Source organism: Bos indicus x Bos taurus, chromosome 16 (assembly GCF_003369695.1).
Source record: "Bos indicus x Bos taurus breed Angus x Brahman F1 hybrid chromosome 16, Bos_hybrid_MaternalHap_v2.0, whole genome shotgun sequence".
Taxonomy (NCBI): Eukaryota; Metazoa; Chordata; class Mammalia; order Artiodactyla; family Bovidae; genus Bos; species Bos indicus x Bos taurus.
In genome coordinates this window covers 46,628,491-46,641,661 of record NC_040091.1, presented here as the reverse complement: position 1 = coordinate 46,641,661, position 13,171 = coordinate 46,628,491, and the positions used below count along the sequence as shown (strand labels likewise).

General features: G+C 49.8%; 1 protein-coding gene across 8 annotated transcripts in view; it reads left to right on the top strand.

The window, feature by feature from the left end:
* The window catches only part of KCNAB2 (potassium voltage-gated channel subfamily A regulatory beta subunit 2), a 96,065-nt gene that overhangs the window by 63,360 nt on the left and 19,534 nt on the right, over nucleotides 1–13,171 (top strand). For all 8 annotated transcript variants that reach the window (XM_027565088.1, XM_027565091.1, XM_027565090.1 and 5 more), the window contains 2 exons: nucleotides 3,361–3,404; nucleotides 4,233–4,270. In XM_027565088.1, the coding sequence (XP_027420889.1) occupies nucleotides 3,361–3,404; nucleotides 4,233–4,270 (82 nt within the window). The remainder of the gene's footprint in view (nucleotides 1–3,360; nucleotides 3,405–4,232; nucleotides 4,271–13,171) is intronic.

Sequence of the window (13,171 nt, the reverse complement as noted above, 5' to 3'; positions counted from 1 at the left end):
GGATTTAGCCAACTATTTTATCACTGTGGCGAGTTTTAGTTAGGGGAAGAAAACCTGTAGGAAATGATTTCCCCATGTAGAAAGTTTTGAGTGGCAGCGTGTCTCCAGCCCAGGTCCACACGAGGCTGTGCTGTTAGGCTGCCCCCACCCTCACCAAGCTGCCATATTTATAAAACTTCCAGCCCGGAGATACCCTGTCCTTTCTCATTCCTCCTCCGGAGGCCTGGCAGCGGATGGCAGAACTAATACCATCATTTTAACAGGGAAACAAGTTGAGCGGGGTAATTGCAGCATGGCGCCGTGTCCTAGTTTTGCTAAATTATTCCTGTGGGCGGTGGGTGGAGCCACAGCTGCATCACCAAGCACTCGGAGGAAACTCGGAGCCCCTTCTGATGGGCAAGGGCGGTCGCCTCTCTTCAGCCACAGACACAGGTGGGCTCAGCCTGCTGTCCTGGGTCCTCACCTGTCTGCTGCTAAAGCCGCCCAGCCCCTGAACAAGCTGTAAGTGCCGGCACTTGGTTGCACGCTGATGAAGGGCAGTTGCGGGAGGACAGGCCTAAAACTTCACCTTCTGCAGAGCCTGGCCGGGAAATCGCTCCTCCACTATCATGCCTGGGGGTGGTTCTAGAGAGGCGGGATGCTCAGTCTCCCTCCCAGCACCTGGATTTATCCAGATCAGGTGCCCAAGTCTTCAAACACCCAGGCATCACAAACAAGGTTCTAAAGGTTTTCATGACTGTGCTCATTTCCAGGGAAGGGGCTTCTCAAAGGGGTTTATGACCCAAAATGGTTAAGACCACTGATTAGAACTTTTAGTCCCTGATGCTTTGTTATCAGACCACTCCTAAGCAGCTTTCTAATTTCTCACCACAAGTATGTTTCTCACCACAAGTATCTCACACAAGTATGTGTGAGATAAACTAGCTAACCTACTAAAAAGAACTGGCCTGATGCAGGGTCTATAAGTGATGTCATTGTGCTTTTCTTTCTTTCTTTAATTCCTATTTAATTCCTATTTCTTTATACATAACAAAACACAAGTTCACTTTCTACTTAGCAAGCAACATCAATTCAAGCATGATTTAAACTATATAAGAAAACGTTTAAAGAATGTGTTCGACTCATCAGCTCTTGAATTTCATGCATACTGTATTTCAGATCTCTCCTCTCAAGTCAGAAGCAAATCAAGAATATTCCAAGTATTTTTTCCTTGTTTTTGGAGATATAATTGACCCATAACATTGTATAAGTTTAAGTTACAATGTGATGACTTGATACATTTACCTGTTGCGATGTGATCACCACCATCGGTTTAGTTAACATCTGTCACCTCACAGAGTTATGAATCGCGCCTCTTTCTAAGTTCATAAACCAAGTGGCTCTGGGTTGGAATGTGCAAGCAATGCTGAGGGCATTAGTAGATTATTTCATTGATTTATAGGGTAAAAAAAAAAAAGGTGGGGGGAAACTTGAGTTCCCTTTTTAACATGGTAACATTTAAAGCCTATTAGATTTATACATTGTTTCTCGAATAAGGAAAAGGCTGCGGTCCACCCCCTCCCACCCCACCCTACCCCAGTTCTGTGCTCTCTTGAAAATGAGACTCCTGCAGAGTCAGTGTTCTGCGTCCCTTTGCCGAGGCACATGTTATCCCATTTCATCCTCACAGCAATCCCCTGAGAGAAGCAGCATCGCAAGCCCATTCTGTAGATGAGCTCACTGAGGCTTCAGGTGGTTACATGATACACGCAGGGGCAAGCATACAGCCAGGAAGGTCGAAGCAGGGCTTGATTTACAGCTTCTGAGCCTCTGCCTGTAGCCACTGCCGATCCACTCCCCTCCCTGGAAAAGAAAACAGCTGCTATTATGTCCTCATTTAGGAAAACTACCAGCATATCCTGTAGGAACAGTGGGCCAGTGGCTGGGCTGATTTTAATGGAAACGTAACGAGAAAGCTGGACAATTTAGAACTACTAATATTTGGTGACAAACTGTTATCAAACTGCTTACAAGTTTATTCTATCCACCCCCGATCAACAACCAGCTGTGATGTGGGCAGGGTCCAGGGATCTTGTAACTGGGGAAACTGAGGCTGCAGAAGGTCAGAGAGGGGAGGGTCAGGCTAGCCCCATACCTGCTTCCCAGGGGACCACCCACGTGGGGTAGAAAAACAGGACACAGCACCCACTGAAGTTAGAAACATCCAAGGGCCCTGGGAAAGGAGGCTGGGGTCCACCCTGTGCATCTCTCACAGCTCTCTCGCTTCCCACCCGTGGGGTATCACAGCTCGGGCTGGTCCCAGGACCGAGATGTCTCAGGAGGGAGGTGGACTCGCACCCTGCCACTTGTCAACCTCACCATCTGGCGACTTCCATAAAGGGCTGGAATGAGGGCCACCACTGGGGTGGGGAGCGTGTTCTCAAAGTCTGGGTGGAATCCAACTTCCTCCCCAAGGTGCTCTTCTGTAAAACAGAATATCAGAAAAAGGGGATTGCCTGCTGCCCTGAGCTTTTGGGGAATCGGTGACAGGGCCACCCTGCCCGCTGCTGTCTGGCAGGCTCCAGCCCAGCCAGCCTTGGCAGGAGGGATGGGCCAGGCCGGACAGGAAGCCCAGGCCTCAGCAGGGCACTGCTGCCCTCCGTGACCCCCTGAGGGCATTAATGACAGCCTGCAGCTGGTCCCCATGGACCTGGGACAGACCCCATCTGGCAGGCACTAAGTAGGCCTGTGGTGGGGCCCCGGGCAGTCCGCGCAGCTATGGCCACTAATCCTGACCAGGACGTGTGCCGCCAGGAGTCAGTCTAGCTCTCGCCCTCCTCTGTGGCTCTGGCTGGGGGTCAGGCCTGCTGTGGGCATGGGCCCCCCTCAGTGGAGCTCTCATCTCCCCCCATTCCTCCTGCATAGAGACAGGGCCGGGGGCCACATGGCCCAAGGGATGTGGGACTAACTTGTCCTGTACTCCACAAAGAGGGGAAATGAAGATACACAAAACACAAACGTGACACTAAAGAAATGCAAAGAGAAGCTTCTTACGAGAGCGGGGCCGCAAGGCCTGAACCAGTCTTATTTCAGCCCATGAAACAACTCGGGGCCCGGCCCGTTCCATGTTTTCTCCCCACGGTGGCTTCGGGGCCCTGCGGTGGTCAGAGCATGGCCTGGCCCAGCAATATGGCCGTGCCCTGGCATGTGGGGGACAGTTGGCCCTTTACCCCAGGGTGGGTGAGCAGCAGGCTTCTCTCCAAAGGACCCCTGGCCTTCAGAGCCTTAAATGACATGCATGGGGGGTTCGGGAGACTGGGCAGTGAAAACAATGGGTCCTGCCCTGAGCTGCTGAAAACTCACACCACGTTTGTCTTCCAGGAACCTGGGCAAGTCGGGCCTGCGGGTCTCCTGCCTGGGGCTCGGTGAGTGTGGGGGCCTCTTGGTGCCATGGTGACCACGGGAACAGGGGCGGTGGGAAGGCTGAAGGGCTCACCTCTGGGGGTGAGGGGAGGGAGCTGCATCCAGAGCCAGGATTGTGGGGGAAGGAGAGGCTTAGTTGCCATGGCAACCAGGAGGCCATGGGGGAGGGGCCTAGGACAGGAGGGGGACAGAGATCCAGCCTTTGTGAACACCAGGGCACTCTACACACACAGCCCCCTGCCCAGCAGCAGAGAACCAAGGAAGCCCCCTGTCCCTGAAGCCAGCACCTTCTTTCCTTACATAACAGGGTCCCTCATGAAGAGCAGTTGGATTTTGCCCTTTTTTTCCTTTTGCCAGATATGACCTCTGTTCCGAGAACATGCTGTCTCTCCACCTCACAAGGCACACGTACACCCACCCACCCACACACACATATACATACACATACACACCACCCAGCGAGCGTGAGGACACGGCTGTCAGACCAGCGCATCTTCAAAGAGACAGCCCTGGCCCCGCTGCCCACAGGGTGTCCCCGGAATAGGAGTTGCAGTGGCAAGAGCCCCAACAAACCCATCACAGCCCGCCAGCCAGCTGCCTGCTCTGGGCACTTACTGTCCCCTTGGTTCCTTGACCCCAAGAGACAGAGACTTGCCCCAAAGGCCAGATGTCCACACATGCCCAGCACACGCTCTCACAGAGCAGCAAGGTGGCCCATGGCTGCCTTCTCCCCCCACCGCCATGTCCTGCTACCCGAGGTCTAAGCACCCTGGGGAGAACTAGCATCCCTGGGGGCATTCTCTGACTTCAGCCTGTGTCTCTCCTTCTAGGAACATGGGTGACCTTCGGAGGCCAGATCACTGACGAGGTGAGATGGGGCTCGCTCATTCCCCCAGGCCCCAGGGAGGGCCACCAGCACCCCGAGCACGTGGTAAAGTCTTCCAAATGTACCAGGTGGTCGGCGCTCAGGGCGGCCTCCATGGCTCCCTCCTTCTGTCTCTCCAGGGTGCCCTGGGGGACAGCAGAAAGGGTGAGCCAGGCAGTGGTGCTAACACCCAGCAGCTGGGTGCCTTGAGACTTCAGCAGATCCTTTAAAGTCCCAGAAACTCAGGTTTCTCATCTGTGTGACACCCGCCCCACAATTAGGAGAATTCCAAGAGAGCTCACTTTCGGAATCATCAAGCCCTAAGCGATCTCTGCTGCTGCTACAGAGGATGCCCACGTGGCTTTGAAACTTCAGTAAATGTCTGTCAAGAGCATTTAGAATGCAGATTGAGGGACTTCCCTGGTGGTCCAGTGGCTAAGACTCCCCGTTCCCAATGCAGAGGGCCTGGGTTCGATCCCTGGTCGGGAAACTAGAACCCACATGCCACAACTAAAGATCTTGCATGCTGCCATGAAGATCAAAGGTCTTGCGTGCTATAACTAAGACCCAGCAGAGCCAAATTTAAAAAAAATTAGAATGTAGATTTGCAAATTTGCTACAAACTGAAGACCAAGCAGATGAATGTTTGACTGAGCTGCTAACTGCGCATGCCCCAGAGCCAGCTTTCGTGGGACACACTGCCACGGGATGGACCTGCTGGGGCTTCTCTCCCCACCCTGGGATGCAGCATGGCCAGTGTCTGTCCTGAAGAGGATGCTGATTCCCAGGCTGATATGCACTTCTGGGTAGGAAATGAGTATCTTGGAAGTGAGAACGATGGTATTTGCTCAGAGAGCTCAGAACCTCTGCATGAGATGCTGTCTGCCTTCATATCCACCCTGCTTACTGTTGGGAAGGTTGCATTTAAAAAATGAATAGGTACTCAGTCATGTCCGACTCTCTGAGACCCCGTAGACTGTAGCCCACCAGTCTCCTCTGTCCGTGGGATTCTCCAGGCAGGAATACTGGAGTGGGTTGCCATGCCCTCCTCCAGGGGATCTTCCCAACCCAGGGATTGAACCCGTGTCTCTTGCGTCTCCTGCATTGGCAGGCGGGTTTTTTGCCACTGTGCCACCTGGGAAGCCCTTAAAAATATAAATTAGTTCACTTGAGACCTTTAGCTATGATTGCTTAGTTACTTTTCGAAGGGAAAGCTTGGCTTCTGTCACCATCTAGATGCATTTCATTTGCATTCTGGTTCCTTCTGTGACCGTAGCTGTTACAGAACTGTTGATATTCGCCCCTGCTCTGAGGCTCTAGGTCTGAGCTATCTCAGGGTAAAGTTGGCAGTCTTCAAGGTCCAGGCAATTGTTCCACTTCAGCCACCAGATTGGTTCCAAGTACTTAGAAGGTCGGAGCCCTGGAGTCCATGTGCTTTACCCTAAATAAATTGAGTCTGATTCCCCTGCCTCCCTTTCGATGTGGAAGAATTCTGTCAAGGATGTGGCTTCATTTCTGAATGGCATTATTAGCTACACTGTGTGTGATGTCCTTGTGGGAAAGATACAAAGAAGTGGTCGGATGGTAACCATCCAATTAGGTGACTTCTTCAGCAACAGATCCATCGCAGCCAAAGAGTATTGATTAATGATCCAATGACAGCCACAGCTGGCTCCGGCCTCCCCCGTGTCCCCATCAGGGACATAGTGACACATATGAAGACATTGGAAGTCATTTGCAAATGACACAAAGCTGGAAGGACGGTGGATACAACAGATGACAGATTCAGGGTTCTAAAAGGCCCTGACAGGTGAAAATGACTGAACAAAAGAGCAAGCAGAATTTTTGTATTAAATCCTACAGTTAGTGTCCCAAAAAATCAATACATCAAGACTAAGGGGCCCACCTTGCTGTGGTTCACATGAAGAATGCCTGGATTTTATTCTTCAGCTGACTGCCTGGTCTGAGCCAGCGGGGTTAGTGCTGCAAGGAGACAAAGCAAAGACCATCTGGGCTGCAGAGAAACACATGTGCGGCCCCAGGCCCACTGGGCACTCCAGCTGCGTGAGCCCACCTGGAACACTGTGTCCCTTACTAAGTTCACGTCCAAAGGAAGGCATTCAGCGTGCTGTGGAACTCAGAAACAGAGTTCTGTTTTTAGAGTTACTTCCTGTGTACAAGACACTGTGCCCAGATGCCAGGGAGACCCAGAAATGAGGAACCAGTGGATTTACTGTGGCAGAGGGGTGTGTCCTGGCTGGACTTGGAAAATATTAGTAAGTGATGGCCCCAGGGAGTTGGTGATGGACAGGGAGGCCTGGCGTGCTGCGATTCATGGGGTCGCAAAGAGTCGGACACGACTGAGCGACTGATCTGATCTGATCTAATCTGATGGCCCCGGGGCCAAAGCTGGTCCCCAGCCTGATTTCTTTTTATTTTTTGTTTTTCCTTTCTTCTTAAATATATGAAACGTAAAATTTGCCATTTTAATCACTTTTCCTGTAGTTAAAATAAGCATAATGTAAAATGTGCCATGTTAACCATTTTTGAAGTATACATTTATTAAGTATACAGTTATCTTGAAGTAAACAGGTATTAACATCAACTTTGCCATGCAACCATCACCGTGTTCTATTTCCAGCATTTTTCATCACCCCAAGCAGAAACTCTGCGCCCAGTAAGCCAAAAGCCCCCAGTCCCTGGTCACCTCTTATCCACTCTCTACCTCTATGGATTCCACAGCCATTTTTGTAAATAAAGTTTTTTCGGCAGGCAGCCACGTCAGTTCATTTACATATTGTCTGTGGCTGCTTTCAGGCTGTGAGGGCAGAGTGGAATAGTTGCCACAGAGACCATCTGGTCTGAAAAGCCTGAAATATTTACCCTCAGCCTCTTTACAGAAAAGGATTGCTGTCAGCCATCCTTTGGGGTCACAGCAGCATCTGCAAATATCTGTGGGTTGTTGTCCCAGGGAAGGGGACTTCCATGGGTCAGGCAGGGAGGCAGGAAGCACTTGGTGTTAGTAGACCTCACATCACATGGCAAAGTGCCAGAGCTGCCCTGGACAGAATCAGGTTTCCAAACTCTAGTTCAATGCCCTTTCTGTGATCTTACACAGCTGTTCAGGTAGAAAATGCCCCCTCGGGCCCATGTTCCAAGCAGCCTGGGCAATAAAAATTTAATACAAATAGTGGCTGAGAACTTTACATTTATTATGGCTCTCAATCCTCTATCAACTCAGAGAGGTGGGTGCTGTTATCCCATTCTGAAGAAGCAGAACCTCCAGACTGAGCAGGTGCCCAAGGTCACACCTGGAGAGCCATGCAAGGGGACCCCACCTGGGCTCCTTGCCTCAGAACCAGCAGCCCCTCCCAGATCTGGGGCAGGACGCTGTCCCCTAGAGGGGGTGATAGGGAGGTGGCCCACTTGTCTTCCAAAGTTCCTTCTGCCTCCAGCCTCTGAGACTCTGACATTGGAAATAACTGAAAGTCACAAAACAGAAACTCCATTACACAAAACAGGATGCACCCACAGAGAGAAAGTCTTTAGAAGCCATGTTTGATGACTGGCATGGAGACAGGACCATGATGAAACAGCACAGAAGACAGTAGAGACAGCTGTCTGTATGCCACAGTTGCAGTGTTGCAGGGAAAAACCATATGATTGTTGTTCAGTCGCTAAGTCATGTCTGACTCTTTGCAATCCCATGGACTGCGCACACCAGGCTTCCCTGTCCTTCACCATCTCCTAGGGTTTGCTAAAACTCATGTCCATTGAGTCAGTGATGCCATCCAACCATCTCCTCCTCTGTCACCCACTTCTCCTCCTCCCCTCAATCTTTCCCAGCATTGCGGTCTTTTCCAAGAGTTGGCTGTTCGCATCAGGTGGCCAAAGTATCGGAGCTTCAGCTTCAGCATCAGTCCTTCCAATGAATATTCAGGCTTGATTTCCTTTAAGATTGACTGGTTTAATCTCCTTGCAATCCAAGGGACTCTGAAGAGTCTTCTCCAATACCATAGGAAAGCATTTACTTAGAAAAATCTGGAAAAGAAATTGCACCAAAATCATAGCAGACCAAAAATCAGCCCTGATAATTCCCAGATTCCCCCATTCTCTTTCTGTTCACAGTCACCCAAAGGCACTGTCCTGGGTGTAATTAGGATTGTCTTCAGATCTTTCTTCCTCTGTCTGCTCATGCTGTCTGAGCACCTGCCCAAGGCCAGGTCCCTGCCCTTGGGCTGCTGTCTGTCTGGAGAGTGGGACAGATCACAGATCCTAAGCATATCCTTAAAAAAAAAAAAAAAAACTGAATAATCAGAGTAATTTGGTTTTTAATTTTATTTATTTATGTATTTGTTTTTGGCTATGCTGACTCTTTGTTGCTGTGCATGCGGGCTTCTCATTGCAGTGGTTTATCTTGTTGTGGAGCATGGGCTCTAGAGTGTGCAGACTTCAGTAGTTGCAGCGTGCGGTCTCAGTAGTGGCAGCTCCCAGGCTGTATAGCACAGGCTTAGGCGCTCTGCAGCATGCGGTGTCTTCCTGGATCGGGGACTGAACCCTTGTCAGGGATCAAAGCCGTGTCTCCTGCACTGACAGTTGGATTCCTTACCACTGAGCCCCCAGGGAAACCTCGTAAGCACGTCTTAGTCCCGATAAGAATACGTTAAATGAACGATGAAGAATGCATTCTTTTCCTGTGGCTGCTGTAAGAAATTAACCACTAACCGCGTGGTTTAGAACAATAGACATTTATTCTCTCATGGTTTTGGAGGCCAAAACCCAAAATTGGTATCACTAGGCTGGAATTAAGGTCAGCAGGGCCACACTTCCAGTGGAGGCTTGAGGGGAAAATCCTTCCTGACTCTTGCAGTGTCTGGGGGCTGCCTGCAGTCCTCGGCTTATGGCCACACCACCCCAGCCTCTGCCTCTGTGGTCACATCCTCTTCTCCTGTCTGTGTCAAATCTCCTGCAACCTCCCTCTTATAAGGACAACTGTGGTGGCATTTAGGACTCACGTAGCTCATTCCGGTGCTTCCCAGGTAGCGCAGTGGTTTAAGAATCCACCTGCCAATACAGGAGATGCAAGAGACTCAAGTTCAATCCCTTGGTCGGGAAGATCCCCTGGAGAAGGAAGGAAATGGCAACCCACTCCAGTATTCTTGCCGGGAGAATCCCATGGACAGAGGAGCCTGGTGGTCTACAGTCCATGGGGTCACAAAAAGTCAGACGCAACTGAGCGACAGACACAACTGAACGACTAAGCACGCATAGTTCATTCAGGAGAATCTCCCTTAATTTAATCACATCTGTAAATGTAACATGAATGTTACCTAAGGTGACATTCACAGATTCTGGGACCTAATATCTTTAGGAGCCATTAGTGAGCTGACTACAAAGAACAGGAAAACAGAGAAAGGAGGACTGGGAGGCAGACATGAGAGAGTAAGCCACTTGATGACCCAGAGCATTCCAGCCCAGGGGACAGACAGGAAGAAAGGAGGAGAAACAGGAAGAGGAGGAGGAAGGGAGGGCTCCTGGAGAGAAGGCAGTTGTTTTGGAAATGTTACACTTGAGCCCCAGGAGGGAGAAGAGGAGCCAGTCTACTCTGGTGGGGGATGGGAATCCAGAAAACTCCCCCACCGAAGAGCCTTCCTACTCTGATGACAGCAGCTGACTGATGGGGGTAGCTTTGACCTGCTCAGCCTCTGAAACCTTTGGGATTCACTGCCAATATTTGAAACAGATTTTACACCCTCTCCCCAATATCAACACCCTCAGATAGGTAGATGACACCACCTTCCTGGCAGAAAGTGAAGAGGAACCAAAGAGCCGCTAGATGAAAGTGAAAGAGGAGAGTGAAAAAGCTGGCTTAAAGCTCAACATTCAGAAAACTAAGATCATGGCATCTGGTCTCATCACTTCATGGCAAATAGATGAAGAAACAATGGAAACAGTGGCAGATTTTCTTTTCTTGGGCTCCAAAATCACTGTGGACGTGACTGCAGCCATGAAATTCAAAGACGCTTGCTCCTTGGAAGAAAAGCTATGACCAACCTAGACAGAATATTAAAAAGCAGAGATGTCAATTTGTCAACGAAGGTCCGTATTGTCAAAGCTATGGTTTTTCCAGTAGTCATGTACAGATGTGAAAGTTGAACCATAAAGAAGGCTGAGTGCTTAAGAACTGATGCTTTCAAATGCTGGTGTTGGAGAAGACTCTTGAGAGTCCCTTGGATAGCATAGAATTCAAACCAGTCAATCCTAAAGGAAATCAACCCTGAATATTCACTGGAAGGACTGGGGCTGAAGCTGAAGCCCCAGTACTTTGGCTACCTGATGCGAAGAACTGGTTCATTGGAAAAGACCCTGATTCTGGGAAAGATTGAGGGAAGGAGGAGAAGGGGACAACAGAGGATGAGATGGTTGGATGGCATCACCGACTCAATGCACAAGAGTTTGAGCAGACTCTAGGAGATAGTGATAGATTGGGACGCCAAAGAGTCTGCCATGACTTAGCAACTGAACACAACCCCAATATCCTGGATTTCTGGCTTCTCTTGAAAAATAAAGGGATTTGGCCGCACCAGTCACCTGCCCATAGGCAGCGATTGAGCCTCCCCTTCACCCCACTGACACCCACTGAGCACTGGCCTCCCTCTCTGTACCTTCCTGGCCAGTGGGGATTCTGTGTTTGGTGTTATGAAAAGCTCCTAGAAGCCACAACTGGCTGGCTTTCTGTCCTACAGTTTTTGAGGGTTAAATAGGATTGGCCAAAAAAGTTCATTCAGGTTTTTCTATAGGATCTAGGGACTTCCCTGGTGGTCCAGTGGTTAAGACTCCATGCTTCCAATGCAAGGCGCATGGGTTTCATCCCTGGTCAGGGAACTAAGATCCCATATGCTGTGCAGCACAGCCAGGAACAAATGTTTTTAAAAAAAAATCTTATGGAAAAACTCAAATGAACTTTTTGGCCCCCCCAGTATTACTCACTGTACCCTGGGCTGGCCTGAGAGGGAATATTGGTCCTCTGAGTTGAGCTTCGAGAAATGGCTAGTGGAGGAGTTTGGATCCATGACCCCCGCTGAGAAGGATGTCTGCTGTGTCCAGAAAGCCAGAGAGTTCATTCTCCACTGCACCTTGGAGGGAGCTGTCAATTGCAGGCAGATTTCCTCGGCTCCTTGCCTGGAAAAGCACAGGCCAAGGCCAGAGAGTTATCTGAGGAAGACAGTTTCTCCATCTGCAAACAATCACTTCACCCCCTGCAGTTGCTGGGAAAAATTCGAGGGATTTGACCTCACAGAAACATTCTAGCTGTAGTTTGCATCTGGTCCCATCACTTCATGGCAAATAGATGGGGAAACAAAGGAAACAGTGACAGGCTTTATTTTCTTGGGTTCCAAAATCAGTGCAGATGGTGACTGCAGCCATGAAATTAAAAGACGCTTGCACCTTGAAGTAAAAGCTATGGCCAGCCTAGACAGCATATTAAAAATCAGAGACATTACTTTGCTGACAAAGGTTGGTCTCGTCAAATGAAAGTCACTCAGTCATGTCCAACTCTTTGCAACCCCATGTTTTGTACAGTCCATGGAATTCTCCAGGCCAGAATATTGGAGTGGATAGCTGTTCCCTTCTCCAGGGGATCTTCCCAACCCAGGGATCGAACCCAGGTCTCCTGCATTGCAGGCAGATTCTTTACCAGCTGAGCCACCAGGGAAATCCAAGAATACTGGAGTGGGTAGCCTATCCCTTCTCCAGGGCATCTTCCTGACCCAGGAATCAAACCAGGGTCTCCTGCATTGCAGGAGGATTCTTTACCAGCTGAGCTACCAGGGCTATGGTTTTTCCAGTAGTCATGGTCATGTATGGATGTGAGAGTTGGACCATAAAGAAAGCTGAGCACCAAAGAACTGATGCTTTTGAACTGTGGTGTTGGAGAAGATTCTGAAGAGTCCCTTGGACTACAAAAAGATCAAACCAGTCAATCCTAAAGGAAATCAACCCTGAATATTCACTGGAAGGACTGATGCTGAAGCTGAAGCTCCAATACTTTGGCCACATGATGCAAAGAACTGACTCTTTAGGAAAGACCCTGATGCTGGGAAAGATTGAAGGTGGGAGGAGAAGGGAACAACAGAGGATGAGATGGTTGGATAGCATCACTGACTCAATGGACATGAGTTCGAGCAAGCTCCTGGAGTTGGTGATGACAGGTAAGCCTAGCATGCTGTAGTCCATGGGGTCACGAAGAGTCAGATGCGACTGAGCAACTAAACTGAACTGATCCTGCCAAGGATCGGTTTTTATCATGCCCCTGTTGTGGTCTGTGTTCGTTTCCCAGGACAGTCAGAACAAAGTCCCACAAACTGGGTGGTGTAAAACAACGGAAATTTCTTCAACAGTTCTGGAGGCCAGAAGTCCAAAGTCAAGGTGTCTGCAGGGCCATGGTGCCTCCAAGGCTCTGAAGGAATTCCATTCCTGTCCCCCAGATCTGCTGGAGGTTGGCCATTCTTGGCATTCCTTGAACTGTAGACCCTTTACCCTAACCTCTGCCTCCATCTTCACACGGCCTCTTCCCTGTGTGTCTGCATCTATTCATATAGACACCACTCATGTCGGATGTAGGACTCACTGTAATGCAATGTGACCTCATCTGAACTGATCACATGTGCAAAAACCCCACTGGCAAACAAGGTCACATTCTGAGAGTCTATGTGGATGTGAATTTGGAGGACAGGGTTCAACTCAGTACAGGTGCTAAGCCCCGTGATGACCCAACAGGCAGGGTCCCTGCTCACAAGAAATTCACAGTCCATGGGATTTCCCAGGTGGTCCAGTAGTTAAGACTCCACACTTCCACTGCAGACAGCACGGGTTCAATTCCTGGTCAGGGAACTGAGATCT